This window comes from Notamacropus eugenii, chromosome 5 (assembly GCF_028372415.1).
Source record: "Notamacropus eugenii isolate mMacEug1 chromosome 5, mMacEug1.pri_v2, whole genome shotgun sequence".
Classification (NCBI taxonomy): Eukaryota; Metazoa; Chordata; class Mammalia; order Diprotodontia; family Macropodidae; genus Notamacropus; species Notamacropus eugenii.
The window spans coordinates 34,601,960-34,629,058 of record NC_092876.1 but is presented as its reverse complement, the minus strand read 5'-3'; the positions used below and the strand labels follow the sequence as shown (position 1 = coordinate 34,629,058).

The 27,099-nt window shown below is 50.6% G+C and overlaps 3 protein-coding genes and 1 long non-coding RNA gene across 7 annotated transcripts in view; 2 read left to right on the top strand and 2 right to left on the bottom strand.

Moving 5' to 3' along the window:
* Window positions 1-2,189, top strand: part of ACAP3 (ArfGAP with coiled-coil, ankyrin repeat and PH domains 3) — a 63,206-nt gene extending 61,017 nt beyond the window's left edge. The window contains exon 26 of the mRNA XM_072608482.1: window positions 233-2,189. Coding sequence (XP_072464583.1) covers window positions 233-387 — 155 coding nt within the window. The 3' untranslated portion in view covers window positions 388-2,189. The remainder of the gene's footprint in view (window positions 1-232) is intronic.
* On the bottom strand, window positions 1,539-5,785 carry LOC140504004 (phospholipase A2 homolog otoconin-22-like). Of its 3 annotated transcripts, none has more exons than XM_072608480.1 (6): window positions 5,394-5,785; window positions 4,989-5,046; window positions 4,727-4,806; window positions 3,685-3,829; window positions 1,964-2,070; window positions 1,539-1,684 (listed from the first exon to the last, which is right to left on the bottom strand). In XM_072608480.1, exons 3-6 carry the CDS (start codon window positions 4,764-4,766, stop codon window positions 1,539-1,541), a joined length of 438 nt encoding a protein of 145 aa, XP_072464581.1. In that variant the 5' UTR covers window positions 4,767-4,806; window positions 4,989-5,046; window positions 5,394-5,785. The 3 variants fall into 3 exon arrangements, with proteins under 3 accessions (XP_072464581.1, XP_072464582.1, XP_072464580.1); XM_072608481.1 differs by having other exon boundaries at window positions 5,608-5,785; XM_072608479.1 differs by lacking the exons at window positions 4,727-4,806; window positions 4,989-5,046; window positions 5,394-5,785 and having other exon boundaries at window positions 3,685-4,213.
* Window positions 5,786-8,448: 2,663 nt separating this feature from the next.
* SCNN1D (sodium channel epithelial 1 subunit delta) lies at window positions 8,449-25,698 on the bottom strand. 2 transcript variants are annotated; one of them, XM_072608461.1, is made up of 13 exons: window positions 25,608-25,698; window positions 17,925-18,245; window positions 17,423-17,636; window positions 15,974-16,164; window positions 14,432-14,535; window positions 12,876-13,039; window positions 12,149-12,247; window positions 11,469-11,586; window positions 10,947-11,025; window positions 10,765-10,822; window positions 9,980-10,029; window positions 9,673-9,748; window positions 8,449-9,246 (listed from the first exon to the last, which is right to left on the bottom strand). In XM_072608461.1, the coding sequence occupies exons 2-13, from the start codon at window positions 18,233-18,235 to the stop codon at window positions 8,893-8,895; spliced, it is 1,818 nt and encodes a 605-aa protein (XP_072464562.1). In that variant the 5' UTR covers window positions 18,236-18,245; window positions 25,608-25,698; the 3' UTR covers window positions 8,449-8,892. The 2 variants fall into 2 exon arrangements, with proteins under 2 accessions (XP_072464562.1, XP_072464561.1); XM_072608460.1 differs by lacking the exon at window positions 25,608-25,698 and having other exon boundaries at window positions 17,925-18,593.
* Window positions 17,310-26,509, top strand: LOC140504007 (uncharacterized). The gene is made up of 4 exons (XR_011966938.1): window positions 17,310-17,470; window positions 22,876-23,028; window positions 25,861-25,891; window positions 26,162-26,509. It is a non-coding gene; the product is annotated as an uncharacterized lncRNA (long non-coding RNA).
* Window positions 26,510-27,099: the final 590 nt, after the last annotated feature.

Sequence of the window (27,099 nt, the reverse complement as noted above, 5' to 3'; positions counted from 1 at the left end):
GCAGGCCTTGATTGTGACTCCCGGGTTGGGGTGGGGAGGAGGATGAGGGGCCTTTAGACTTGGTGCCCAAGATGTGGGGTAGGGAGAGAGAGGGTCTGGGGATCCTGGACTCTTAAAGGATGGTCCTGGAGGTTCCCTCCACCCTGAATCCCTGAATGACATGGTGGGAAGTGAGTGGGGGCCAGATCTGAATCTGTTCTCTTTTCTCCCCTCCCACACCGTCTCCTTGCAGGTGATACCACCTATCTGGACATCTTCCGGGAGTTCTCCCACATGGCGTCCCACCACCCAGAGAAACTCAACCGGCAGAACCTCCATGTCAGCCCCTCAGCCCAGGAAGCCTCTCCCTGCTCCTCTTCAGGGGGCTGGGCTGGGCCTTCAGCCTGAGCTTGAAGTGTCCCTGCCTGGTTTTAGGAATACAGGGAGCAGGAGTGTTCATCCTTCTAGGGGAGGGAAAGGGGAGATGGCTTCTCTATAGCATGCCTCTCTCCAGGATTTGTCCACTAGCCTGGAGGCAGAGGAAAGGGGGAGAGAGTTTGGGGCTCAGCTGGGCTGAGGCTGAGATCTTTGCCCCTCTGCTTGGGTCCCATAGGTAGGAGAGTGGGATCCCTAAGAGAGAGGAGATAGTCTTGATCTGGTTTTTTTAAGGCTGGATGAGACCCCTCCCCCTACAGAACATCAGTAGTGGAGCTTTCTCTCCTCTGGACCCCTGTCTATTCTCAGCCTCACAGGCGAAGGCCTGGGCTCCCCTAGTCTTCTGCTAGCAGGCTAAAACTCTCTCCCCTATGAGTTAGGAGATGGCTGTGCTCAGAGGCATTTCGGCAGAGCTCAGTCTCATATCCTATACCCACTACTCAAGTCTCTTTGCCCTAGTGAGTAGTTCAGGGGAGCCTGAGACCTCACATGTTATCCATTCCCTTTTCAAGCCTAGGTGGCTGGTCCACTCCCATATAACCAGGGCCAAGATCCCTGCTACCCAATGAACCAGTCTACCCTTGCCCTAATGAACGAGGCTTGGGGAGGAGGGGTCAGTGCCCTGTTCCTAATAAAGCCAAGGACAGAGAAGTGGGACCCTGTGATCATGTGTCTGGGGCACAAATCCTGACCTAGAGGCTAGAGAACTAGCCACAGGATATGGGTGCCCTCTCCCCTCCTTCCCTCCCCCTGCTTCCCTCCCCCTGCTTCCCTCCCCCAGGCCTCCAGCACCAACCACTGTGTGGCCCTTGCCCCAATTCAGGGTTCACACTCAGCCCTAAGAAGTCTGGGTCCTCCTGCCCCATTAGTACCCCCAAGCAGCTGGTTTCTGGGCAGCAGTCTGCCTTCCCATATCCACTCCCCCTCGCCCTAAATCGCTGTGAGCACAGGGAAAATGCCAACTTATTTTAATGCCTGGTCAAGGCAGAGAGATGGGAAAGCTGCTGCAAAGGGGGTTCGGTGCCCTGGAATTCCCGAGGCATTTTTGCACTAGAGCTTTTCTTTGGTTCTTCCTTAGCAAGGGGTCCTGGGGAGGGAGAGAGCAGGGAAGACAGCCCCAGGGCTCAGCAGAAGGGCCGAGGGCCATAGCACGGGGCTTCTGGGAAGCTCTGGAGTCGAGGGTTGTACATGGGCAGATATTTTCGGAAACATTTGGCCATCTTATTGTCACACTCACACTCCATTTTCTCACACCGGTCCCGAGTCTTCACTGTGAAGTTGGGGGTTGGGGGAGAGAGAGGGGAAGAGATCGAGGGGTCACCTTTGCTCATGGTTATATGACCCCACCTCCAGCATATATTCTCCCCCCTCCCCACTCCTCTTTATGGAGATGGACAGAAGGAAGGAGCCTGGTATGACATAGACCTGAGAAAGTAAGCCATTGAGAATCTCACTCTGAACCATCCCCACCTAGTTCCTAGACTACATGTCTACCTCCTCCTCTTCCTATATCCCGCCCCCCGCCCCAGGGTTAAACTCTATAACTTACCACACTTCACCTTGGTCCCCAGGTTAAGGTATCTGTAGGTGTGAGAACCAGGGGTGCAGCCAAACACCTCTGCTTTATTGTAACAGCAGTCATGACTGTGACAACACCTGCCATAGGGGAAGAGAAAATGATCTTGGGGTCTCAGTGAATTGCACATTCAATATGAGCCCGCAGTGGGATTATGGGAGCCAAAATAAACTAATGAAACCTTAGACTGCATTGAGAACCACCGTGCCCAGGAGTGTTATGTTCAATCTCAGAATCCAAATTATTAGAAGACCACTGAGAAGCTGGAAGACCAGAATGCTAAGGGGCTTTGACTCCATGACATATGAAGAACATTTGAAAGAACTGGGGATATTTAGCCTGGAGAAGACTTGAGGAACCTGGAAACTGTCTTCAAGTGTCTGGGGGGACATTCAAGTACAAGAGAGATCAGAGTAAACTTGGCCCCCTCAAAGCAGACCCAGGACAAAAATGTCAGTGAAAACCTCATTAGTGCCCCAAAGTGGAAGCACCTTCTTTGGAGGTGGGGGCTCCCCACCTCCAAAGGTCTTCAGCAGCGGCTGATTGAACACTTGTTAGCGATGGAATAGAGGACTTCTGTTCTTCAGGGCTGGCTGAGCTGACCACTGCACTTTCTTCCAAATTGGAGATTATGGGGTTCTGTGAAGGAGCTCCTCATCCCTCATGGTCCCCAAAGCCAGATGACATTCAACTCATGGACTCATTCTGCTCCTGGCCCCAGGGGCAAGTAGGATGCAGAGTGTTCTGGCATTTCCCATTTCTGGCCCACCCAGGTTTCACAAAGTACACGTGAGAAGAGAACCTTCAAATCCACATTCAAAGATTGTGGGCACAGCCAGGACATGTTATAGCAGGGGGAAGAGATGGCAGAGGGGAGGGATGTGAAAAGAAGCCACTCATGGCTTCTGATGGCTTATTATCTGGACCATTATTCTTGCTCATTCCAAGCTCTGGTGACACAGGGCAGTCCTCCCCACCAAATTTCAGCGCTCTGACACAGCACTGATTACCTCCACCTAGTTACAGTTCTGGAGAGAGGGAAGACACCAATGGGAGTGACAGACCCATATATGTTTATTGGGGTGTCTGAGTGGCTTGGAGCTCTATTCCCCAGTAGGTGACCAAAGGATATTGGGGAAACTGAACCAAATCTCCCACTCTTTCCTAGGCTCTGGCCCTCTCTCACTTTTTTCCTTGTCTCTGTAGCCATCCTAACCCATTCCTTTCCATCCCATCTCAACCTCTCCCATCTCATCTCTTCCCACCATCTCCCATCTCATCCCATCCTATTTGTATCTCTTGGTTCTAGGGACTGGTTAGTTGGACCTCTCCCCTCCTACCTCTTATTAGAGAAAGTACTTTTTGCCCTACTCCATTTTTCTGGCCCTGTGGAAGAGCAGGAATGGGAAGGGTGTTAGTAAGGAGAGGGAAGAGGGGGGATGCAGGATAAAAGGGAGATCTTGAAGATTTCTTGGGAAATTGTATACCTTTCCTTTCCAGTCTCTTCCTGTTTTACCTGCCCAGGGGGCTGTGTCAGGAAGCAATACTCTGCCCTGCTGCTAGCCCTCAGTCTTGCCTGCTATAGTCTGGGTCCAGGCTCCTGCCTGCAGGCCAAGTCCCTGGTTTCCAGGCCTTGGGGTCTTTCAGTGGTTATTGGTGACTCTAGGCTACCCCTGCCCCTGCTAACTCCTTACTTGTCAATCTGGTCCATAGGGGCACCCTGGGTTCCAGGGCCACAATGACAGCCATAGGTGCTAAAGTTGGCGAGCCCGTGTGTGAAAGTATGCAGTCTGATCAGTTCATCCAGCTGGGCCTCCGTGCAGCTCCCCTGGGACAGTGCTAAGACAGGGAAAGGGGAGGGGAATAGAGGCTGAGTAAGTGGGGAGATAGGTCTCTGACCCATTACCCTGAGAGGAAAACCCACAGGCTGGGAGTTCAGGCCTCAGCCCTGAGGGAGACAGAGACTTGGGTTTTCTCACAGCTCTGCATCCTTTGGGCCAGTTCCTGCCCCAATCTGAGACTCAACCTCCCCATCTGTACAATGGGGAAGGCCTCCTGTTCCCCCATACCTGGCTTCTTCCCTAGGTAGGGAGAGTGGGAAGCATTTTCAACTCTAGGGAAGAGCTAAGTGGTCTCACTCAGGGGTGACCATCCATTCTTGGTTATCCAAACATGAGTCATCACCCCACATCCCAACCTCCCCAGGCCACCCTTTCATCAGCAGGATGTGGTCAAGGGAGATAAACTCATTTTTATTATTGGACTGTCCAAAGTGGGGTTCAGAGAAGGAGCTGTAATTAGGGTGGACAGAGCAGGGCTGTTTCCCAGGGCACCAAAATTTAGAGGATCCTGCACTACCATGCTCCTTCCATTTCTCCAGCCTTCCTCCAGAATCAATCAGCAATGAGGAAAGGACCACTTGGTGTCTTAGGACACACTGCCTCTCCCTTGTGCATGTGTCCTGGAGAGCACCTCTCTCTCCCCACTCTCCAGGCTTGGGTACAAACATTCCTGGCCATGGTTCTGCCCAGAAAAGTAACCTCTTGACTAACTAATCCTTCAAATGGCTTTGGACCTTAAGAAAACCAATTTCTGGATCATTCTCCTCGAAATTAATCTCAGCTTCCATAGAGCTGATGCCTGGGGGTGGCTGGGTGAAGGGGGATGGCTTTGTTTGTTGGAGAATCCAGGTTTTCCCCAGCCTAGCTCTTTACATAGTAACTAGAGGATACTTACCCAAGGCCAGGGCCAGCAGGTGGAGCAAAGTGGGAGCCATGGTTAGGTGGGGCCTCTCAGGCTTTCTGGGACTGGGTGCACTGTAGGGGTGGTTGGGGAGAAAGTGTCCCAAGCTTGATAGAGAAGCCTGTGAGCTCTGTAGTCAAGGCTGGGGGGGGGGGGTCCTACCTTTATGTACTTTCCCAATACCCTCCCCCTGCTCACCGCTAATAACCAGTCCTGGGGAGGCCTGTGATTAGGGAGGAAAGGAAGATTCACTTACCCGTGCTGCCCCACTCCAGTCTAGAGAGTGGGTGGGGGTGACAGGAAGTTCATGGAGTCTGTAAGACATTGGCCTGAGGTGAGGAGGGGGGCCATCTATCCCTGTGTCCTGGCTGCTTTGCCCCCCACTCCACTCAGGAGGACAGCATGACAAGGGTCCCCCTGTTACCCAGGCACCAGCCCAGAACAGAAAAATTTGGATGAAGATAAGGATGAGGGGGGGCTGGGGAAAGGACCTAGCTATTTCAAGGCTCATGGGTCCAGCCAGCTGGTGCCATAAACTGCTGGTTGTTTCCACCCACTGCCCTTCCTGAGTGCCCTCCGTGGTGGGTGAGCTCATCCCAGGGGGCTGAAGTTTGGGAGCCAGAGTGCCCACCTCTTTGCATAGTAACTAGAAGCCACTTACCCAAGTGATCCCAGGGAGGAGGGGAAGGGACTAGGGGCCCCCCTCACATTCCCTTGAGCCCCTACTCCAATTTCAAGCTCAGTTCCAATCCACAATCACAGTATGTCAGGACTGGAAGGGAACTTGGGGGTCTCGATGCCCAGGAATCCCCTAACAAAAGAATGACAAGTTTGCTGCTTCAGAGACCTTCAGAGGGAGAGAGACCAGCCCTTACCAGGTAGTCCACCCCATTTTGGGATGGTTTTCATTGTTAGAAATTGTTTCCTGATGTCCCCCCAAGGCTAGTGAGCCAGCCAGCCAGACCGACACAGAGAAACCCACAATCCTCCAGAGAAATGGACATACAGAGAACTCTCCTCCCAGGATAAATACTGACACTTTTACTCTTAGAGTCAGAGCCAAAATGCCTGACACAATTCCCTCCCTTCACCCTATAAGACTGCCACCCACTCTTTCTGGTTTTGCCTTCTGGGTCCAAGTAGAGCAAAGCTAATTCCTCTTTCGCAAGATGTTGTCCAGCTCTCTATCTCTTGTTTGGTCATAAATTTCCTTCCAGGCCTCTCTGAAGTCCTCCTGTTGGTTATTTCTTATAGCACAACAGTATTCCATTACATTCATATACCACAACTTGTCCAGCCATTCACCAGTTGATAGGCATCCCCTTGATTTCCAGTTCTTGGCCACCACAAAGAGAGCTGCTATAAATATTTTTGTACATGTGGGACCTTTTCCCATTTTCATGATCTCTTTGGGATACAGCCCCTAGAAGAGGTATTGCTGAGTCAAAGGGTATTCACATTTTTGTAGCCCTTTGGGCATAGTTCCAAATTGCTCTCCAGAATGGTTGGATCAGCTCACAGCTCCACCAACAATGAATTAGAGTTCCAACTGTCCCACATCTTCTTCAACATTTATCATCTTCCTGTTTTGTCATGTTTGCCAATCTGATAGGTGTGATGTTGAGTGAAATGAGCAGAACTGGGAGAACATTATACACAGTAACAGCCACAGTGTATGAGGACTGTTTCTGATAGACTTAGCCCTTCCCAGCAATGCAAGGACCTAAAACATCCCCAAAGGACTCTTGAGGCAAAATGCCGTCCACATCCAGAGAAAGAACTGTGGAATCAGAATGCAGAGTGAAGCAGACTATTTTCTCTTGTGTTATGTTTTGTTTTTCTCATGGTTTTTCCCATTCTCTTTAATTCTTCTAGACAACATGACTAATGTGAAAGTGTGTTTAATAAGAATGTATGTGTAGAACCCATATAAGATTGCACAATGTCTTGGGGAGAGAGGAGGGAGGCAGGGGGAGAAAATTTAAGACTTATGGAAGTGATTGTTGAAAACCGAAAACAAATGAATTAATTTACATAAAAAATAAATCAAGTCAGGTCCCAGTAAGCTCAAGAACAACAAAAAATTGTTCAGTTGTTTCAGTCCTGTCTGTCTCTCGGTGATCCTTTTTTGGGTTTTCTTAGTAGAGATATTGGAGTGGCTTCCATTTCCTTCTCAAGCTCATTTTGCAGATGAGGAAACCGAGGCAAACAAGGTGAAGTGACTTGCCCAGGGTCACACAGCTAGTAAATGTCTAGGGCTGGATTTAAATTCAGGTCTTCCTGACTCCAAGCCCTGTGCTTTGTGTACTATGGTGCCCCCTAACTGCCCCTTCCGCAAGATAGCCCTTCCCATGCTTGAAGACAGCTGACATGTCCCTCCTGAGTCCTCTCCAAGTAAATATTCCCGGCTCTTTCATCCACTCCTCCCATGATATGGGCTCTGGGCCCTTCACCAGTCTGACTGGGTCCTCTGGACACTTCTCAGCCTGTCAATGTCCCTGAATGTGACAGCTAGAATGAAGCCCTGTAGGCCAGGTGAGGTCTTTCCAGGCAGAGGGAGAGAGATCAGTGGATGACCATACATCTAGTGCTGGCCTCTACGGCTCCCCAAACCTGGCACTCTGGAAGGGGCAGCTTAGGAGAGGAGGTGGAGTTTTGAGTTGGGAAACACAGGATCTGAATCTAAAGCCCCTTCCTAGCCGCATGACCTTGCACACAGAGTACTCAATCTTCAAACTTCTAAGGCATCTCCGAGCCCCTTCTTATTCAACCCCCACCAGAAAGAGGGGACCTGGGCTTGAATCCCATCCCTGGCACTATTGACCTGATGGACAATCAACCAACCAGTAAGCACTGATTAAGTATCCACTACTTGCCAGGCCTAGCTTTTCTTGTATGTGTGTTCAGTCATTTTCAGTCATGTCTGACACTGTGACTCGGTTTGGGTTTTGCTAACAGAAATTCTGGAGTGACTTGCCATCCTTTTCTCCAGTTCATTTGACAGATGAGGAAACTGAGGCAAACAGGATGAAGAGACTTGACTAGGGTCCTACAGCTTGTGTCTTGAGGGCAGATTGGAACTCACAAAGCTGAGTCTTCCTGATTTCAGGCCTAGTGCTCTATGCACCATGGCACCACTTAGCTGCCAAAGCATTTATTAAGTACCTACTGTTCGCTAGGTTGTGGGAAGTCAACTAGCATTTATTTATTAAGTGCCTTCTGTGTTCCAGAGAAGTACAAGAGATACAAAGATAGAAACCCCAAAATATTTAAGCTATTAAAATTGCATTAAGACTTTGGAAGACATTGTATATGCAAAGAATATAGTCTCTGCCCCCGAGGCGCTCCCATTTGCTTGGAGCAGACAGCAGTCCCAATCACTTGTCTGAGGCTCATTTTCCACATTTAGGATGAAGGAGGTTGGACTAGTTGACCTTTACTGGTAGAGAGGCTTTGACCCTTAGTCCTGGGTCAGTGGGGCTGGATGAACTGTTAGATGGGGGGGGAGGGGGAGTCTCCTACCAGGTGCCCTCAGTTCTCCCCTCTCTCTCCCCAGTTAAAGGTGCTTGGTTTAGCTAGGAGCCAAACAGAAGAAGGTCACTGGGACCCATCTCAGTCCTTGGGATCGTTAGCTCTCAGAATAACCCACAGGGCACATGGCAGGAGAGGCGCCAAGAGGACCAGGGGTCCTGAATACACACAGAAGATGCCAAGCTGGATGGATGCATTTTATTAAAGAAAAATAAATAAAATAAAATAAAAACAAAACCTGACCACTTTGGAGGCAAATAAAGACTCCCAGCTCTTTCACCGGGCCCTTCACCGCCCTTGTTCTTCCTCTCAGCACCGGGGAGGTTAAAGCTTTGACACTATTATGATGGGTGGCTTCAGTCAAATAAATAAACAGGCAGATATCTACAATCCTCCGGACAAATGTACACGCAGACATTTCCCCCCTCCCATGCAAAAGCGTTCATTTACAGGCACTCACAGCCTTCCAGATAAATACACACACACATTTAGACTCACAGACTCACATCCACAAGGGCAGGTGCGCCCAGCCCCACAAAGACAGGTGAGCCCCCCTCCACACATACACACCAGGAGGGCTGAGCAACATTGATGGGGAGATCCCTTGAGGTCCCTGGGGCTAGACCGTCTTACATCTTCAGTCCTGATTGCAGCCAGGGCCTTTGGAATCGCCCGTGGACCATGATGCCCACAGAATGTGCCTGATAAGGGCCCCCTTCTGAAATGGAACTTGCTAGGGTGGTCTCTGTCCTCCACGGGGTCTGAGATAGGTCTTGCTGGATGGTTAGTGCCCTCACTCCCTCTCCAGGCCTCTCTGAGGCCTCCATGCTCCTTGTCTTGGATCTAAGGAAGCGGCGGTAGCCCAGGATGAGGGCAAGGGCTGCTGCGTCCAGAAGGAACTCCAGCATCTCCACGACAGAGAGCACCGAGGACCCAAACCACAGGCTCCACAGACTGCCCATGCTGGACAGAAGCTGGGTGACCTACCGAGGGAAAGAAACAGACCAGGGAAGTGTGAGAGGCACAGCTGGGCAGGCACTCTCTCCCCAGCCAGCCTAGAGGCACTCTCTCCCCGAACACAGCCTAGAGCCTTGCCCCTCCACATCTGGTCCTCTGCTCCACCCTTCTTCCCTGGCCCCCAACCCCTGTCCCTTCAGCCCCACTCATGTATCCCCATCTTTGCCCTCTCCTTCCCCCATTTCCCGGTGTCCTGGTCTCTTCCCTCCAATCCTCCAGTTCCTTAAGGCTCAGTGCAGGGACAACAGAGTCCAGCCTCTTTCCTTGGACCCAACCCCTTTGTTTTCACTTCCAGCAGGATCCTGGCCCCTTTCCCTTAGGGTTCAGCCCCACCCTCTGGCCCCTCTGCCCAGCCATCTCTTGCCTAGCCCAGCTCCAGACCCGATGCTCACCGAATACTTTGGAGTTTCATCCACAGAGCGATAATTGAGCTGCTGGTAGAATATGTGGACCTTGGCAATACTGTTCCTGCCCAGGAGAAAAGTCACTGAGGGATGAGCAAAGGGTAGTCTCCCCTCCCCTTTCTGTGCCCTTTGCCTCTAGGTCCCCAGGCCTCTGGGTCAGCTAAGAGGAACCCCCTGAACTTAGGACAAAAGGGGCTGAGAGGTTGGTGGCATGGGCTTCCACCCACAGTCCAGGTAGCTGGTGGTATGGGTGACAGTGGTTTACAAAGGAGCCCGAATTTCACCCCAGACCTACTTCTTTTTCTTGGAATTGTCCTTCTTGCCCGAGGCGGACAGGATCCAGTCCTACACAGAAAAGACTTGATTACTGTCTCTCCTCAGACCCTTCCCCAGCCTGCCCCTCGGCAGCATGTTCATGAGGGGGATGGAGGAAAGGATCCTGGGCCAGAACCTTCACCCTGGGGGACTTGTTTTCTTCATCTATATAATGGGGGAAGGTCAAGACTTGCAATCCTAAGTTTGTGCTTTCTTCTACATAAATCACATGAGTGTGTACTTCTGTGTATGTGTGTTAGGGGTGGGGGAGACAAACATTTATTAAGCTCCTACTGGATGCATTCACTGTGCTAAGCACTTTACAAATACAGTTTATTTGATTCTCACAACAGCCCTGCAAGGGAGGTTCTATTATAATTCCAAATTTTTGGTTGAGGAAACTGAGGTAGAGTTGAAGTGACTTTGCCAGAGTCACACAGCTAGGAACTGTCTGAAGATGGATATGAATTTGGATCTTCTTGGCTCTAGGTCTATCCTCTGGACCATCTAACTGCCTAGGCATGCCCATGTGTGCCCAGATGCATACACATTCATGTGTATGTGTATGTACATGGGTGGGCATGTGGGAGGATGGTTAATTCTCAGTATAAATTTAGGAGGAGTAAAGAACCTTAAAGTCATGATTTGGGAAGGGTTGGAACAGGCCTCTCTGCCCAGGATCTGTTTCTCAGAGGACACTGAGAAATTTTCCTGAGTTTTAGGAATTTCTGACAGTTCCCCACTCCCAGCTTTGGGACCTCTTACCTCTGCCTTAGATGATGGCCATTTGGCAACCCCCGCTGAGAGGTGGTACAAGGATTCCCTGGGGAGATAGCCATAGGCCCCACCTGGGTTAGAGGAGCAGCAGACAGATGGCCTCCTCCCCTCCTGACCCTCTCCTGCCCTTAGGAACCCCCCAGCACCTGGAGGTGCTTTCACTCCCTTACCAGCAGGGTTTGGGGCAGCGTCTGAAGCAGGGGAGCCTGTGGGACTCCAAATTTTGGTACAGTTTGTAGAAGCAGTGACCTAGAAGGGGGAGGACAGTAAAGTCCAATGGTCAGCAATTGGCACCTATGTGCCACGTGGGATCGTGGGTTCTCTCTGCTTTGGGGTGGGGGAATTGGGCAGGGGATGCTAGGTGGGTAAGGGGTCAGCAGAAAATCTGTGTGAGAGAGTTGAATGTGAACTGGGACAATTCTCTTATGATTGTGTGGGAACAGGGGGTATGTGCAATGGGGTAGGGACAGTCCAGCTTGGGTGGAGACCCTGAGCCCCAACACCAGGCAGCCAAGTCCTCCATGGATGGGGGAGGAAGGCTCCATATCAAAAGAGAAGCCAATGGAATCAGGGGGGAAACTGAGGAATGGTGTAGGAAGAACCTTTGGGAAGAGAGGGCTGCCAGTCTTTCTACCCACTCATAACGTCCTCCCCCACCTTTGCCAGGATGGCCTCCCAGACTTGTCCCTCACCCCAGGCTGGATGCCGGTTGTAGTTGCAATACTGGGCTCCCTCTGGGAGTGGGTAGAAGTAATAACCACAGCCACATGTCTGGATCATTAGCTCCTGGAAGCAGGAGTACAGACAAGCCTGGGGGGAGAGGGTTGGTTAGCTGGAGGGCACTCCCCTCCCTTCCCTCCCCTTGTAGCTTTCTCCTGGCTAGAGTGGGAGGATGACTGAGTGCTCCCTTCTTTACTCCAGCACCTAGTCCCCAGTCACCAGCACGCAGTCACCCCTGGGGGCTCCTCTGCTTGAGAGGCTGCTGGCCCTTGAGAGCATCACCCAACTGGCAGGGAATGCCTGGGATCTTTCTGGGCAGGGGGTGTCCTCCAGGCTGGGCATGCCAGGTATTGAAAGGGCTGCCCTTTGGAGGACGCCTTGACCCCCCAGGGTAGTCGCAGGAGCAATGGCAGATTTTGGTTGGATGTCCTTGAAGAGTCAATGGCTCTTAGTGCGGTCCCAGAGTGGGCTGAGACCTTGGCAAGGAGCAGGCAAGGGAGAGAGCAGTCTTCAGGCAGGGACTGGATGCCCAGACAAGGGTGATGATGGAAAGGGTTTCTTTTTGAGGTGATGGTTACTCCAGATGGCTAAGGATCCCCTGGGATGGGGAAAGGGGCAGAAGTTCATGGAATGGGTGGGGAAAGGTCGATACCTGTGTAGAATAGGTGCTGTTATAGAGAAGGTGGACATCCACGTCCTCACCATCCTTTGTGCAGTGGCCATACTTCCCCCCTAGCCGGTGCACCTCGTCCTGGGGAGACACAAAGGGTGGCCCCCTCAGTCCTCTGGCCCTGGCTCCCCTGTATGCAGAGCCCCAGCTGTCTTCAGATCAATTAGTAACTGTTCCCTGTTGTAGCAGGGTGGGCACAATGTTTTATGGCTGATCCAAGTAGGGCACCTTACTGAGGAGCCGGGAAAGAGTGTTGGTGGGTGACATGAGAGAGACCTCAGGAAGGAGGAAGGGGGACAGGGGCTGATCTTGGGCCTGGGGACAACAGTTGAGATCACAGATGTAGAGTTGATGAGGCAAGTTCTGTTGGGGGCGGGGGGAGGGGAGAATACATCCCACTTAAGGCTCAACACCCATTGCTGATAATACCACCTCTAAGCACCTCAGGGACCACAGGATCTCAGAGGTCTTCCAATGAAATCTTTCCATTTCACAGGTGAGGAAACTGAGCCCAGATAAGAAGCGACTTGCCCAGTCACCCAGCTGGTCAGTAGAAAAGCTAGGTTCCCAAGTCAGGTGCTTGGCCTCTAAATCCAACGTTCTCTGCATTCTACTATGGTCATCCATCCTTTCCACTCTGCTCAGGACATCTTGTCCTGAATTTCCCTCCTCCTTGTTTCTGGGGCCCTGCCTCACCTCCCTGACTCACCTCCCTCACACCAATTGTGGTCTCAGTGCCTGGACGAATGCTGAAGCCCTGGTGCTCCAGAAAAGGCATCTGGTTCTGGGCATGGATCATGACCTTGACCCCAGCCTCAGTGGACAGCAACGGGAAGTGATCATTCCTCTCAGCATTGAGAACAAGGCTGATTCCTGGCAATGAGAAAAGAAGACTGAGCCCAGACAACTCCAGCACTTTACATACCAAGCTGGGCTCTGGGGCACAATTAGGGAGCCAGAGTCCCAGCATTCAAGGCCTTCCACCTTTGACCCCATTCTATCTGAGCAGTTTTTCTCACACAATGCCTCCCTCCTGGCCCCTTGCCATACTTCATGGTCCATCCCAGAGGGGTCAGACAAATTGCCAGCGGGTTGTAGGCATCTGGCCCAAAACCTCAATATGACTCAAACCAGTTTCAAATGTAAATGAGAAATACTTCACAAAATAAATAAAAACGCAATAAAATTAGATAATAGTCCAATTTAAAGCCACATCTCTGTGTGGTCCTTTCTTATAGAAGGCTTAGTGGCCCTGCTTCCATTTGAGTTGGATACTATTGGTCAGGCCAAACTGGACTCTATATCCCTAGGGTCTCCTCCTTCTGACCCTCTCATCTGTCTTCCCATACTTCAGGGCCTTTTCTAGTACCACTCACCCCTCCATGCTTGGGGCATATTCCCTGCCATCTCATCTCCCATGCGATGAAGACCTTCCTTGTCGTCAAGGCCTGGCTCTGTGGTCACCTCCTCCATGGAACATGCCCTGATCTAAGGAGGGATCACTCACATTTCTACAGCCCCCTGCATCCCCGTATGGAGAGTCCTGGGTCTTTCTCTCCACTGTAGGCACATGTTTGTTGAATTTAAGTGAATTAGAGAGCCTGAACAGGCACTGTCATCCTTAGCAGGACCATGGAGTCAGGGAATTTTGTCCAGGGGGCCCAGACCTCCTCTATTGTGTGCCCTCCTTTGATGTGGCCTTCTGCCTACCTAGCCCTTGTCCTTGGTTTGCCACAACCTCTCTGCAGGACCTAAGGTAAGCTCCCTCTCTCCTCTGGGTCTCAGTACCTTCATCTAGAAAATGATTTTAATCTGTAGCCATTCCAAATTGGAATTTAATAAGGATCAAAGTCTTACCCCCTAATTCTAGCTTCAGAATTGCAGCTTCTTACTGAATTCTTATCATAATTTCAAGGTTGGGAGGAAGGAGTATACTTCAAGTCCTTAATTTATCATTTTGCTCCCTCGGATCATAGATTTAGGGATGAGGAGACCTAGGACATCATTTGGCCCAACTGCATTCTGTGGAAACTGAGTCCCAAAGAGGGAAGGCGACTTCCTAAAACTGATGGAATTGGGATTTGACTCCAGGCCTCTGTACATTCTGTTCTCTTTCCTTTCTTCCTATGGGTTAAGATCAACTGTGTTCCAAAGGGTGGCTAAAGGGGAGCCAGAAGTCATGCATGCTTCTTTAGCAGCCAATCCCTCCAGCCCTCCAAGTCCCCTCTTGTTCTCCTTCCCAAGACAGGCCCCTGTTGCACCTACCGTGAGTGAGCCCAGACCGGCTGGCTTTCCAGAAGTCATTCGTTCTTTGACTGTTGAAGGTGTAACAGCTCCCATAGATGGGATGATGGAAGACCTCGTAGTCTCTGCGGAAGCCAAAGAAGGCAGTGTGATGGACTCCTGGATGAGCTAGCCTGGGCCCTGGGGATTAGTTGAAATGACCCCAGATCCTGCTCTGCTCTTTGTTTGCAATCACTGGGCATACCCTTAGCCTAGCCTCAAGTCCTTGGTTCAGTTGGTTCCTTGGATTTAGGACTAAAAGGGACTTTAGCAATTGTTTAACCATAATATCAAGTCAGCTAGGTGGTGCAGTGGATAGAAGGCCAGACCTGGAGTCAGGAAGACTTGTTTTTACTGAGTTCAAATCTGACCTCAGATACTTACTAGCTGTGTGATCTTGAGCTAGTCACTTAATTCTGTTTACCTCAGTTTCCTTCTCTGTAAAATGAGCTGAAGAAGGAATGGTAAACTGCTCTAGTATCTTTGCCAAGAAAACTCCAAACAGGGTCATGAAGAGTCTGGCACACGACTGAAAGGACACGGTATCACCTGGTGTCCCAGACTTAAGAGATTGAAAGGACTTTCAAGATCAAATTTTGCAGGGAAAAAACCAAACCTAAGGCCACCCAGAGAAGTGACCTACCCAGTCACACAGGGCATAAATGACTGAGCCAGGATCCAAACTTTGCGTTTCCTGACTCTAAATTTAGAGCTGGTGTGGTTGTTTTTCCATGTAGCTAAGGAGCAGCCTAGGGTCAGATTTCCCATGGCTTTGCAGCCCCAGGCTCTGTCCCCATCTTCCCAAGGCCTAGGAATGTTCCTGCTTAGCAATTCTCAGACCTTCATCTGGGTGGCTGTGGCCTGGGGTGGGTGGGGAGGGGACAGTGCCAATGGGTACCCACCAGGAGAAGTTGGTTCCTAATCCTCCCTCCTCACTGTCCTATCTGCCCTGCCCCTCTCCTGGTTTCTCCCTCTTACCTGGTTGCCCCCTCTATGTGTCTCCTGGCATACCACCCACCCTCAACCCCTCACTGCTCCTAATAACTTCCTTTCCCCCTCTCCTCATTGCTCCTGATGTGTTACCCTTGATATATTAACCATTTTTTCTCTGGTTTCTTATTTTCTAGCCCTGCTCCTGCCAACCAACCTGTACTCAGGACTTTGCTAACCCCCCTCCTATTTACCACACATTCCATGCCCTTCCCTCTCAGGTACCCCTTTCCCCTGCCAGTCCCCCTCCCCCTCAGTGTCCCCTCTTCCCCAAGCTCCCAGGTCTCTCGCTCTTCTGAAGCCCCTTTATCCCCTCCTGACAGGCTCCCTGGAACCCCTCCCTCCGCCCTTCCCTCAGCCTCTTTCTCTGATCCTTCCGCCACTTCCCAAAGGCCTTTCCCCTCATCACTTCTGATATCAGCCCCTCCCAGTTCTCACTCTCCTCCACTCTACCGCATGGTCCTCACTGTGGGATCTGTCACTTCCCCCACGCCCTCATGGACCTTGCCCCTGGATTGAACCCCTGCCACTCACTTCTTACAACAGGCCTTCCCATTATGGCAGCAGCTGAAGATGAAGCTGCAGTCATGGGCTTCATGGGGTACCTTGTGGTAGGGTGGCAGCAGGGACATGATGTTGATGAAGTGGAACTGGTACCAGTCTCGGATGCCCGGGACCCCAGAGGAGTATGTGCGGTAGAAGCAGTCGCCACCTGTGCTGTTACACTGGGGGTGTCAGGGGGCACCCCCTGGGATTGAGAGACCCTTCCCTTCACTTGGGCCCCTCCTTCTTCCCAGAAAGACCTGAAGTCAAGGATCACCATTGCAGACCCAACATGGGATTCTCAACTCTAACCCACCTTGGCCCCCTTAGCATCCCTTCTCCATTCAGCCTCACCCCAACCTCTATGTGAGGCAATGGGCCTCACCCACCCTACTCAGCTGACCTGCTCACCCCTGTGTATCCTTTGTACCCACAAAGGCCCTGGTGTCCTGCTCATGTGAGCCTCTCTGTGTCTGCCTCCGTTGGTCCTGCATGGAAGCAAGCCCAGGCCATAGAATTTGAGGGCTTCTTGAGGAGAAGCAGTGCAGGGCAGTAGAAAGGGAGTAGCCTTGGAATTAGAGATTCTGGGCTCAAGGAATCTCTGAGTCTCCAAAATGGAAAGGACCTCAGAGGTCACTGAGGCCAGCCCACACTTAAACAGGAATTCTTTCTACATCACACCTAAGAAGTTGTCCAGATACAACGTCCCTACTCCATGCTGTACTGATGAAATTGATCTTTTGAACCTAAATGTCAGACTTTACATTTATCCTGAAGACATTTCATCTTCTCAGATTTGGCCCAGAGTTCTATCAGGATCTTGTTGGAGACTTACTCTGTCATCCAGGGTATTAGTTCTCCCTTTCAGCTTTATGCCACGTGCAAATCTGATAAGTACGTCATCTCTATATTTAAGTAGGTAGCTAGATGGTGCAGTGGATAGGGTGTCAGGCCTAGAGTCAGGAAGAATCATCTTAGAGAGTTTAAACCTGGGCTCAGACACTTACTAGCTGTGTGACCCTGGGTAAGTCACTTAACCCTGTTCGCCTCACTTTCTTCATCTGTAAAATGAGCTTGAGAAGGAAATGACAAACCGCTCCAGTATCTCTGCCAAGAACATCCCAAATAGGGTCATGAAGAGTAGGACATGACTAAAAAATGTCTGAATTGAACTCTGACCCTCTGCTTGTGTGACATTGGACAAATCCACTTCTCTCTCTGGGTTCCGATGTCCTTAACTTTAAAATGAAGGGAGTGGCCCAGATGACTTCTAAGTTCCAAATTCTAACATTCTGGGGTTCTGAGTCACACTGCAGGGTTTCCAAGCTCCAGTCAGAATGGCCATTCTCCCCACCCCACTGCCTATCCTTACTGACTGTCCCTGGCAGAGTGGTATCCCTCATTATCTGGGAAGGAGAGGTGTTGAGAGGTGGCACTCACCAGCCTGAACCCCATTTTGTTACTGGACTCCCCGGCCAGCTTCTCCAGGTGAATACTTCGGTCCAGGTGAAAGGACCTGTTAGAATCCAGGCCGGTAGCAGTGTCACCTTGACTCACTGCTTGTCTTCCAGTGATGTTTAACTTGTATAAGGAATAGATGTTCTCCTGAGCAAATTCATCCAGGTCTTCCAGGTATTGTTCCACAAGCGGAGACCTATTGGATGATAAGATTTAGAGTCTGGGGGGCAGCTAGGTGGTGCCATAGTAGATAGAACATAGGACCTGGAGTCAGGAGGACCTGAGTTAAAATCCAGCCTCAGACACTTCCTAACTGTGTGACCCTGGGCAAATCACTTAATCCTGATTGCCTCCCTCTAAAAAAGAGATTTAGAACCCAGCACATAGTAGGTACTTAACAATTTGTGTTGGATGGATGGATTGAGCTTGGGTCCTCAGTTAAGGATTTCCGTGACCCAAAGATACATAGACCCCAACCCCTTACCTGTGAGGGTTCATGTCACAGAGTGTAATGGATGGGAACAGCTTGGGCTCTGAGTGGACAGAGACAGTCGTGACAACAGAGTATTTCCAGTACTGGTCAAAGAGAAGGCCAAATTGCCAGTAGAGCATGCCAAAGGATGAAAGGAAGAGCAGACTCCAGAAGGTCGTCTTCAGCCGGTTGTGATTGGAGCAGACGAGCCGCACTGCGCCGTGGATGGTAGTGTTGGTGCAAAAAAAGTTGAACATGTCCCCAAAGGAGTCATAGAGCTCGATCAGCCCCTCGTCCTTATGCTGCTCCTCAGACATCTCCATGCTCCCAAACCTGGAATCAAGGAGGAAAACTAGCAGCATCTCATTATCTGGGGCTGGATGTTCATTCCCGCTCCCTAGAGCTGGCTAGTGGAGATCTGTACCTTGGGACCTTGTGCCTGGACATGGAGCTGGCTCAGCAGCTTCTGTGTGCCACCTGGGTCAAAAAGTACAGCTAGTATCAGCCAAGCACTTTATCTAACACTATCACATTAGAGGGTGGAGCACCAGCCCTGGAGTCAGAAGGACCCGAGTTCAAAATGACTGTCTCACATGGCTGTGTGACTGTGGGCAAGTCACTTGGCCCTGTTTGCCTCCATTTCCCCATCCATAAAATGAGCTGGAGAAGGTAATGGCAAACCACCGCAGTATCTCTGCTGAGAAAACCCTAAATGGCGTCATGAGGAGTGGGACGTGACTGAAAAGACTCAAGGACAGCATCCCATTGGAGCTTCACAACCCATCTGCAGAGGTGATTCAATGAGATAAGGACTGTAAAACACTTTACATGGTACCTGGCACACTGCGCTGTTCGGTCATTTTGGTCTTGTCCGACTCTCTGTGTTCCCATTTGGGGTTTTCTTGGCAGAGATGCTGGAGTGGTTTGCCATCTCCTTCTCCAGCTCATTTGACAGATGAGAAAACTGAGGCAAACAGGGTTAAGTGACTTGCCCAGGGTCAAACAACTAGTTAAGTGTCTGAGGCGGGATTTAAACTCTGGAAGATGAGTGTTCCTGCCTCCAGGCCCAGTGCTTTGTACACTATGTCACCCCCTAGCTGCCCCATCATCATCATCATCATAGCATTTGAATAAGTGCTTTACAAGTATTTTCTTATTTGACCCTTATGACAAAGATCTGGGGTCGGTGCTAATGTTGTAGTTGTCTGTCCTTCATTTTCAGAGGACAAGTGACATCATGGGGGTGTATTGACTTAAGGAGGAATTGGATTTAAGTGAGGCAGAGTTGCAAAGTCATCAGCCTCACTCTTATTGTACCCATTTTACAGATGAGGAAACTGAGTCAGGCAGAGGTGAAGTCATCCAGGCCCAACAGCACCACCTGTGCCTCATTAATCCCAGTGACATTTCTATGGTGTTTCTAAGGCTTGCAAAGTGCTTTGTATCAGTTACCTCCATTGACTTTCACAAAAGCTTTGGGAGCTGGGTTCTATTGTTAACACACTGATGTTTAATGAGTTGAAGTAACTTGCCCAGGATGGTCATACAGCTAGGAGGAATCAGATTTGAACCCAAGTTTTTGTGACAGTAAATCCAACACTTTGTCGTGTTATACTCTCCCTGTCTTGGGCCATTAGGCCAGTGGGCACTCACAGTCTACCGGGAGTACTCACAGAGCTAATGTCTCTCCTAAGATTTCTGCCCAGTCAATCCAATTTGGTCCAGTAGTGAAGGACCCACTGTGCGCTAGGCATTGCTGGGATCTGACTGGGGAAGCCTTCACCATCCCAGGGGCCCTGGGAGAAGGGAGGTCAGGGAAGGGCAATGGAATTGACCTGAGGAGACTGAGAACACCCAGGGTAGGACCCTGAAGACCTTCTAGCCAGGGCCTTTGAGTGCAAGATGAGTTGAGCAGAGTAGGCTGGAAGCTAGGGGCTAGTAGGCTGGGAATTTGGGTCATGGGTGTTCGAGTCTGTCAGCTGGGATTATGTCTTGGGACATTCCTGACTTGCCCTTTACTGTTCCCTTGGAGTGAATGGAATGACAAACCTCTGAGGGTGCATGAGGACAGTGTGGTACAACGGAAAGCATACTAGGTCTGGAGTCAGGCAAACTGGGTTTGAATCCTTACAATCCATGTGATTCTGAGAAAGGGATTTCTTGGGGGGAGACCAGGTATTGCCTGGGCAACCTCTGGGCCCAAAGGAAAGTACACTGAGATACAGACCAGGAGGCTGACCAGAGGCAGAACCAAAGCCTGGCCAATCCCTGCCCCCTCACCTCTCCCCTCCCATATACCATCCCCAGAGATATACCCCAGACATGCCCCCTTCTGCTTTAAGGCCACCTCACACTGCCTTTGGAGAGTCCCATTCCCACCCCATAATCAAGCAGCTCTTATCAGTAGGTCTGGTCAGGCCAGGTCAGAACCAGGATTCCTAGGGCCCCTGCCCAGGGCCAGGAGGACTGTAAAGCCCCAGGGCAGGCTTGTTTGCTCTGGGTTTGGTTCTATAGGGATGAGGCAGGTGACTCAGCTCAGCCAAGGGGTTATCAAAGGGAGTGGGAAGCAGAATGGGGGAAGCAGGGAAGGAAGGGAGGGATAGTCAGAGCCTGGGTGGCCAGTGGGGTGCCATATGACCATTCAGGTCACCTTTAGCAGATGAGACAGATACTAGAAATGTCTTCAAGCTGAGGCCTGAGCCACCAGATGGGCATCCCCACCTAGCGTCACCTTTATGGGACCCTGTGGGATCCTGATGGATCAGGGAGATTTAAGCTTTAGAGGACAGGAGAGGGAATTCTCTGCACTCCCTGTTCTAGGAGGTGACTTCTCCCCTGGTCCTAGGGCCTATAGGATAGTTTATTTGGTCATGATTAAAGGTTCATGTGCTCTGGCTTGGACTGGTTTCTTCTGGGGTAGTTGATCCCAGGAAAGCTCTGTCCAACACTCAAAGCCTTTCCCAGCCTGGCCCCTTGCCCTTTCCAGGCTTCTTGGCCATCATGCCCCTCCATGAGTCCTGGGATCTAGTCACACAGACCCCCATCCTCCAGATGCCTCGGCTCTCTCCTTGGCCTCTTCCTCCCTGGCTGGGCCCCTGCCCTCACATGTTCCCCTCCTGCCCCCTTCTTCTTTAGAATCCTTGGCTGCCTTCAAGACAGGGCAAGGACTTGTTTCTGCAGGAGGCCTCCCTGAGGGTCCCCAGCTGCTGGTGTCTGCCCTGCCAAGGTCTTCCCCTACCTGCCATTTCTCTGTATGGATTGTCAGCACACCAGTTACAGACAAGTCTCCCCATTAAAACAGGAGCACAGAGCCTGGCCCTTTGTAAGCACTTAAATGTTTGTTGACCCACTGTCTGAGTCCATGGCTGGTTCTGCAGCAGGGCATCATGGAGGCAACTCTGATGGATTCACTCCTTGAAATGGATGTCTAAGAAACCCCTGCCAGGCTAAGGACCCCTGTCCTAGAGACTGGAACAGCCCTACAGATCATCTGCTCTGCTTGTGAGGCCTGGGGACCATAAGGCTACAGGGGAGCAGACTCATTTACTGGACCTGGAGTCAGGAAGACATGAGTTCAAATCCAACCTCTGACCCTGGGCAAGTCAGCTAACATCTCTCAGCCTCAGTTTCCCCACCTGTAAAATGGGGATAATAATAATGCCTACCTCCCAGGGTTGTTGTGACTATCCACTGAGATAATATTTGTTTAGCTGACTGCCTGGCAAACAGTAGGCACTTAATAAATGCTTGTGTTCTTCCTCCCCAGCCTTATTCCCTGCCCCCCAATGGCTAGTTGGGCTTCTTCTCTGAGACAGAACCTCAGACCCAGCTGAGGTCAAGGCTGGCACCTCCTTCCTTGTCTTACTGGGTACTCCCTTCCCCCCAAACTTTCCTTACCTGGACCTGCAAGATCTGATCTGAGGATCACCCTTGAACTGACTCTAGAAGTGTCAGGTTCACCTCTCCTGTGGGAGATCCCATTGAGGACCATTGAACCTCATACACACACACACATACATACATAATGCACACTCACACACAATACACACACATGCACACACACTCATATACCCACACACTCACACATATACACACACACACATACACTCACATACACACACATGCACTCACATATACTCACACATATACATACACACTCATACACTCACATACACACACATGCACACACACTCATATACCCACACACTCACACATATACACACACACACATACACTCACATACACACAAGCTTCTTGTGCCCTGTTAGCCTTTTTCTCTGTCATCCATCAGCCTCGAATCACTAGACTCTGAGGTTGGCAGTTGCCAAGTTGACTCCTGGGCCTGGGGGTGGGGGCAGTGGAGCCTGAGGCTTCTGGGCCCCAGGAGGGTGAGGAGCCCCTGTCAGAGGAGGGCCCAGGGCCACCAATGGCCAGTGGCTGCCTGGCTGGAGTTGGACTTGTGCAGGGCCCACAGACAACAAACAATTCCAGTCTCCTCACTTGGCCTCTTGGAATTCTCCCTGGGGGCCTGCACATGCTCCATCTTGTGCGAACAGAGCGGGTCTGCCCATGTGCTCCAGAGGGACATGAATGTTAGTGTTGGCCTGTGTGTCAGATCCGTGTTGGTATCCATCTGGGTGGGGCTAGGAGAAAGGAGGTAGGCATGGGAATTGGGGGAAACTGAAGCCTTGGTTTCTATGCCTGCTGGTTCTAACCCCAGAAAGCTGATAGGCTGGAGGGGAAGGGGAGGGGAACAAGCATTAAGCACTTTACAAATGCTACCTTTTTTGATTCTTACACAAAAGCCTTTGATTTAGGCACTATTTTTGTCCCCATTTTACAGTTGAGGAAATTGAAATTTGTGACTTGCTCAGGGTCACTTAGTTAGCAAGAGTCTAAGACTGGAATTGAAGTCAGCTCTTCCTGACCCCAGACCCAGAGCTCTTTCCACTTTGTCCCCTAGCAGGTCCAAGGACTGGAGACTGTGGCCATCTCCTCTACCTGATGCTAAGGATAAAATCAGTACCTGTTCTAGGACAAGAGAGTTTCAAGCCACATCCATAGGTGTGCCAAGGGTTAGTCACCTTCCAGAAGTGACTGGCAGTTACTTTCTCAGGTAATATCGACCAGTAAGTTCAATCCCTTCCAAGGAGGTCTTCAGGCAGAGGCTGAACAATAACTTATCAGGTGTCTTATAGTGGGAATTCCTCTTATGTAAAGGTCAGACGGGAGGACTGCCAAGTACCCTTCCAACTCTCCACTTCTGTGATTCTAGGATCCTTTTCTCTTCCCACCCCAAATCCTAGAGCCATTTCTGTTGAGAGGAGCATCCCAGAATATGCCAGAAACATTTCTGTAAGCTGTAAAACTGACCTTAAGCTTCAGGGCACCTGTGAGCTCAAAGATGAAGGAACAAGAGAGGGCTGACCTGGGGGATGGTCACTCAAGAAACAAGAGAAAAAAACCTCTTATTCTTACAGAAAGCAAAGGCAAAGAAATACATTGTAGGTTGGGGTAGGAGAAACAAAACAAAACCCTCTCCCAATGATGAGTGGCATCCCAGAGTGAATGGTTTTCTTCTACAGGTGGTGAGCATCCCATCATCGGATGTCTCAGAGTGGAGGGTGGATGGCTGCCTCTCAGAAATATTGGAAGAGGGATTCCTGACTAGGTCTGGGTTGGAGATCCTTTCCAGCTAGGAGGTTCTGAGATTCCTCTTCCTTGTTCCTTGCCTCCTGAGACCCAGAACGCCCACTGGTTGAGGGACAGTTTTCACAGAGAATGGGTGGTTCTGGTTTCTCACAGGCTGGGTGTGAGTATGTAACCTTTTACCATGAATTGAAGGAACTACATAGGCCTCTCAGGATCATTGTTCAGGTCTGGCATGGCAGGGATGTGGGGCCAGTTGCCAGCACCTGGCCTACAACCCAGAGGACCTCCCAGCTCAGAGTGGACCAGAGGTTGGCTCTCTGGAAAGGAGGAGAAGGCTAATACACACCTGTTCTCTCCTGAGATGAAGGGCCCCCCGAATGTGGGAGAGGCATCCTGGGAGCCTCAGCTCTTGAGCACACCTTTGTCTTGGCCTAACAGCATCTTGTAAGAACAAGTGATGCTCCTGGACTCTAGCCTAGGATGGGCTGTTCCTCCTTGCACAGGCAATGGTCTTTCATCAGAGTTGGAAGGGGCTTTGAGGTCATCCTGGTCAACCCCCTGCCTGATGGCCCAACTGGGCTTCAGTCACTTCTGTGCTTCTAACATCCAATAAGAAGCAATGTGGTGGAAAGAGGACTGAAACTGGAGTCAAAGGATCTGGGTTCGAGTCATGACCCTGAGTGACTGTCACTTCTCCTTCTGATCCCCCAGTTTGGATGAGATGCCCCTTAAGGTTCCTCTTAGCTTGACTCTTGGGATTGTATGACCAGCATCTGCTTTTTTTGTCCTAAGGTGGCCAGGGTGGCCAAATTGCAGAATCTGTGAGAATCCCAACCCCTATAGTAAAGGAATCTCCATTGTAAGAATTCTTCAGATGTGATTGCAGGCATCTGAGATCATTACCTACTAGGGAGGCCAACCTGCCCTGGTCAGAACCTGTCATGTTCTTCAAGGCCAAAGGAACTGGGCTGCTATTTTGTTTTGTAGCATTAGTCCAGCTTTGTTTCCCTTCGAGAGAAAGACAAAAAGCAGCTAGGAAGGCATTTGTGGGCTCACCTTCTGTTCTCACCAGGGCTTTTGGGGTTTGCCTCATTAGGAGAGAAAGACGCAGCTGGACAAAGATATGGACACGTGCCCAGGCACCCCCCTAGATACAGCTTGGTACAGGGGAAGGGGTGCTGGTACAGGGGGTCACAGTGGATAGAGTCCTGGACCTGGGGTCAAGGAAAGAAGACTCAAATTCAAACTTAGCCTCAGACACTTACTGTCTATGTGACCCTGGGAGGTCACTTAGCTTTTATCTGCCTCAGTTTTCTCATCTGTACAATGGACATAACAGCACCTACCTCTCAGCGTTGTTGTCGGAGTCAAAATGAGACAATATTTGTAAAATGCTTAGCATAGTGCCTGGTACATAGTAATCACTAAATAAATGTTCATTTCCTTCTTTCCTTTTTTCCTTCCTTCCTTCATCCCTCCCTCTTTCCTTCCTTCCTCCCTTCTGGCTCTCCAGGACTTGGCTTCAAACCCCAACTCTGCCATTTACTAACTATGTGACTGTGGATAAATCACTTCTCTTTGGGCCTCAGTTTCCCAACCTGTAAAACAGACCAACTGGCCTCTAATGTCCCTTCCAGCTCTAACTCTCTGAGTCTATACCAGAAAGATGTAGCCACTCCTAAGTCCCCACTCAGACGTAGGCACACACAGATAATCCTAACAGCTAACATTTAAATAGTACTTAAAAGGTTTGTAAAATGTTTTACATACAAGATCTTGTTTGAGTTTGAAATCTGATTTCAAATCCAGCCTGTGTGACCCTGGGTAATTTACTTAACCTCCATCTGCCTTGGTTTTCTCATCTCTAAAATGGGGATCAGTAATAGTAGGGTCTCCCGCCTCCCCCCACCGTCATTCATCATCTTCACCCTCGCTGACCTTCAAGTGCTTCAGCTCAGGTGCCTCCTCCCAGCCCTGCTCCCCCTCCACACCTTATCTCCAGCTCCCCCAGAAGTAGCCCCAACCCTGGGGTCACCCAGCTACCTCAGTCGTCCCTCTTCGTCTATCAGTCTTCTGCCAGATGCTCAGGGTGAGGTGGAGCTGGTGATTTGGCCAGTCCCCTGGGAAGCAGAGGGCCAGGTGTGCCAGTGACTGGCAGCTCTCTCTTTTATAACTGGCTGGGCTGGCCCCAAGCCAGGGCTCCCAGCCCAGGGAGACGTCCCAAGGAGGCGGGCCCAGGTAGGGTCCTGGACTAGGGGTGGGGACAAGGAGGAAACACTGTTATCTTCTTTTCCAGGGAAAGGGAAGTGAATTTACAAGAGAAACAGGTAAGGTTGTGGGTCACCTGGTCAATCCATTGACCTCTTGTCTCCCCAGAGATTGCCCAGCCGCACCCAACCCCCTGGCTAAGGCATCATGTCTGGCAGGCAAGCCTATCTGCCCCAGTGTTTCCATCAGGGTGTCCCTGTGAGGCCACGCTAAGTCCATACCTGGGGGCTTGTTCATGGGATCCGGGAAGGCATGAAGCTTAGGTCTGGATACTTGTAGATCTTGGATAGGACATCTACTCCTCTTAGCTCCTATTTCCTTCTACTCAGGGAGCTGGAGGCAGTTTCCTGGGAAAATTAGCCAGCAGGATGCTCTTCTCAGCCCCCCAAGCTTCCTGGAGCCAAAGGCCTTCCTTCTGCTGGTTTCCTGATACTCACAGTACCACTCACTCTCCTGTGCCTCAATACGCTTGATTCCTCAGCAGCCACTCAGACCTGAGACTCCCGAAGGCTACTCAGAGAAATTCCCTATGCTTTCCTATCTCATCTGTGATTCATACAGCTGGGAGGGATAAAGGATACAGTGATGACATTCAGGAGCTGAGAAGACTCCTGGAACTAGGTAACAAATGAGATAGTATTTGTAAAAAGTGTTTTGCCCAGCACCTAGCACACAGTAGGCCCTCTGTAAATGCTTATTTCCTTCCCTTCTTATGTTGGAGGGCCGTCAAGAAGGAATCAGTCAAATCAACAAGCATTTATTAAGTACCTACTATGTTTGGGGCACTGTCCTAGGTATCCACTGAGGAATGGAGATTACATGTGTTCAGTTTGGCTCCTGAGAGAAGAAGAGAGAGACATGTAACAGATAGAAATAGAAAAGAGACAGATTTAGGCTGGACCTCAGGGAGATTCCTTAGCGATCGGAACTGTCTCAAGTCGGAGCATGCAGTGCTGGGACTGCTTAGTGGGGAAGAGAAAGACGTCTTTCTGGAGGTCTTTGAGAAGGGTGGGGTGGTTTTTTGGGCACGCTGGAGAGAGCAGAGAGTTGTATTCAATGTCCTCCCAGGGTCCTTCCCATCCCTGGAATTTTGTCCATTTGTGATTCCCAGCCCTCTGGCAATCCCAGGTACCACTGCTGCTCCTGATTCTCCTAGTATCCATTATCAGTCTTCCAGCAACATGCCTTCCTTTATTCAGCCCAAGATCGCATCCCTTTGTTCAGATGTGGTTTGGACAAGATGGCCCCTGGAGTTCCGTCCAGTTCT

Bases quoted from the DNA above. Each gene is read 5' to 3' on its own strand.
- LOC140504004 (XM_072608479.1), bottom strand. From the start codon at position 3,893: ATGGGTCAGAGACCTATCTCCCCACTTACTCAGCCTCTATTCCCCTCC. The intron at 2,071-3,684 runs GTAAGGAGTTAG...CCCCTATGGCAG, and splicing joins CCTATGGACCAGATTGACAA to GTGTTGTCACAGTCATGACT. The intron at 1,685-1,963 runs GTAAGTTATAGA...CCAACTTCACAG, and splicing joins GGGGACCAAGGTGAAGTGTG to TGAAGACTCGGGACCGGTGT.
- SCNN1D (XM_072608460.1), bottom strand. From the start codon at position 18,274: ATGCTGCTAGTTTTCCTCCTTGATTCCAGGTTTGGGAGCATGGAGATG. The intron at 17,637-17,924 runs GTAAGGGGTTGG...ATCATCCAATAG, and splicing joins TGTGACATGAACCCTCACAG to GTCTCCGCTTGTGGAACAAT. The intron at 12,248-12,875 runs GTGAGTCAGGGA...GTGTCTCCCCAG, and splicing joins CCACAATTGGTGTGAGGGAG to GACGAGGTGCACCGGCTAGG.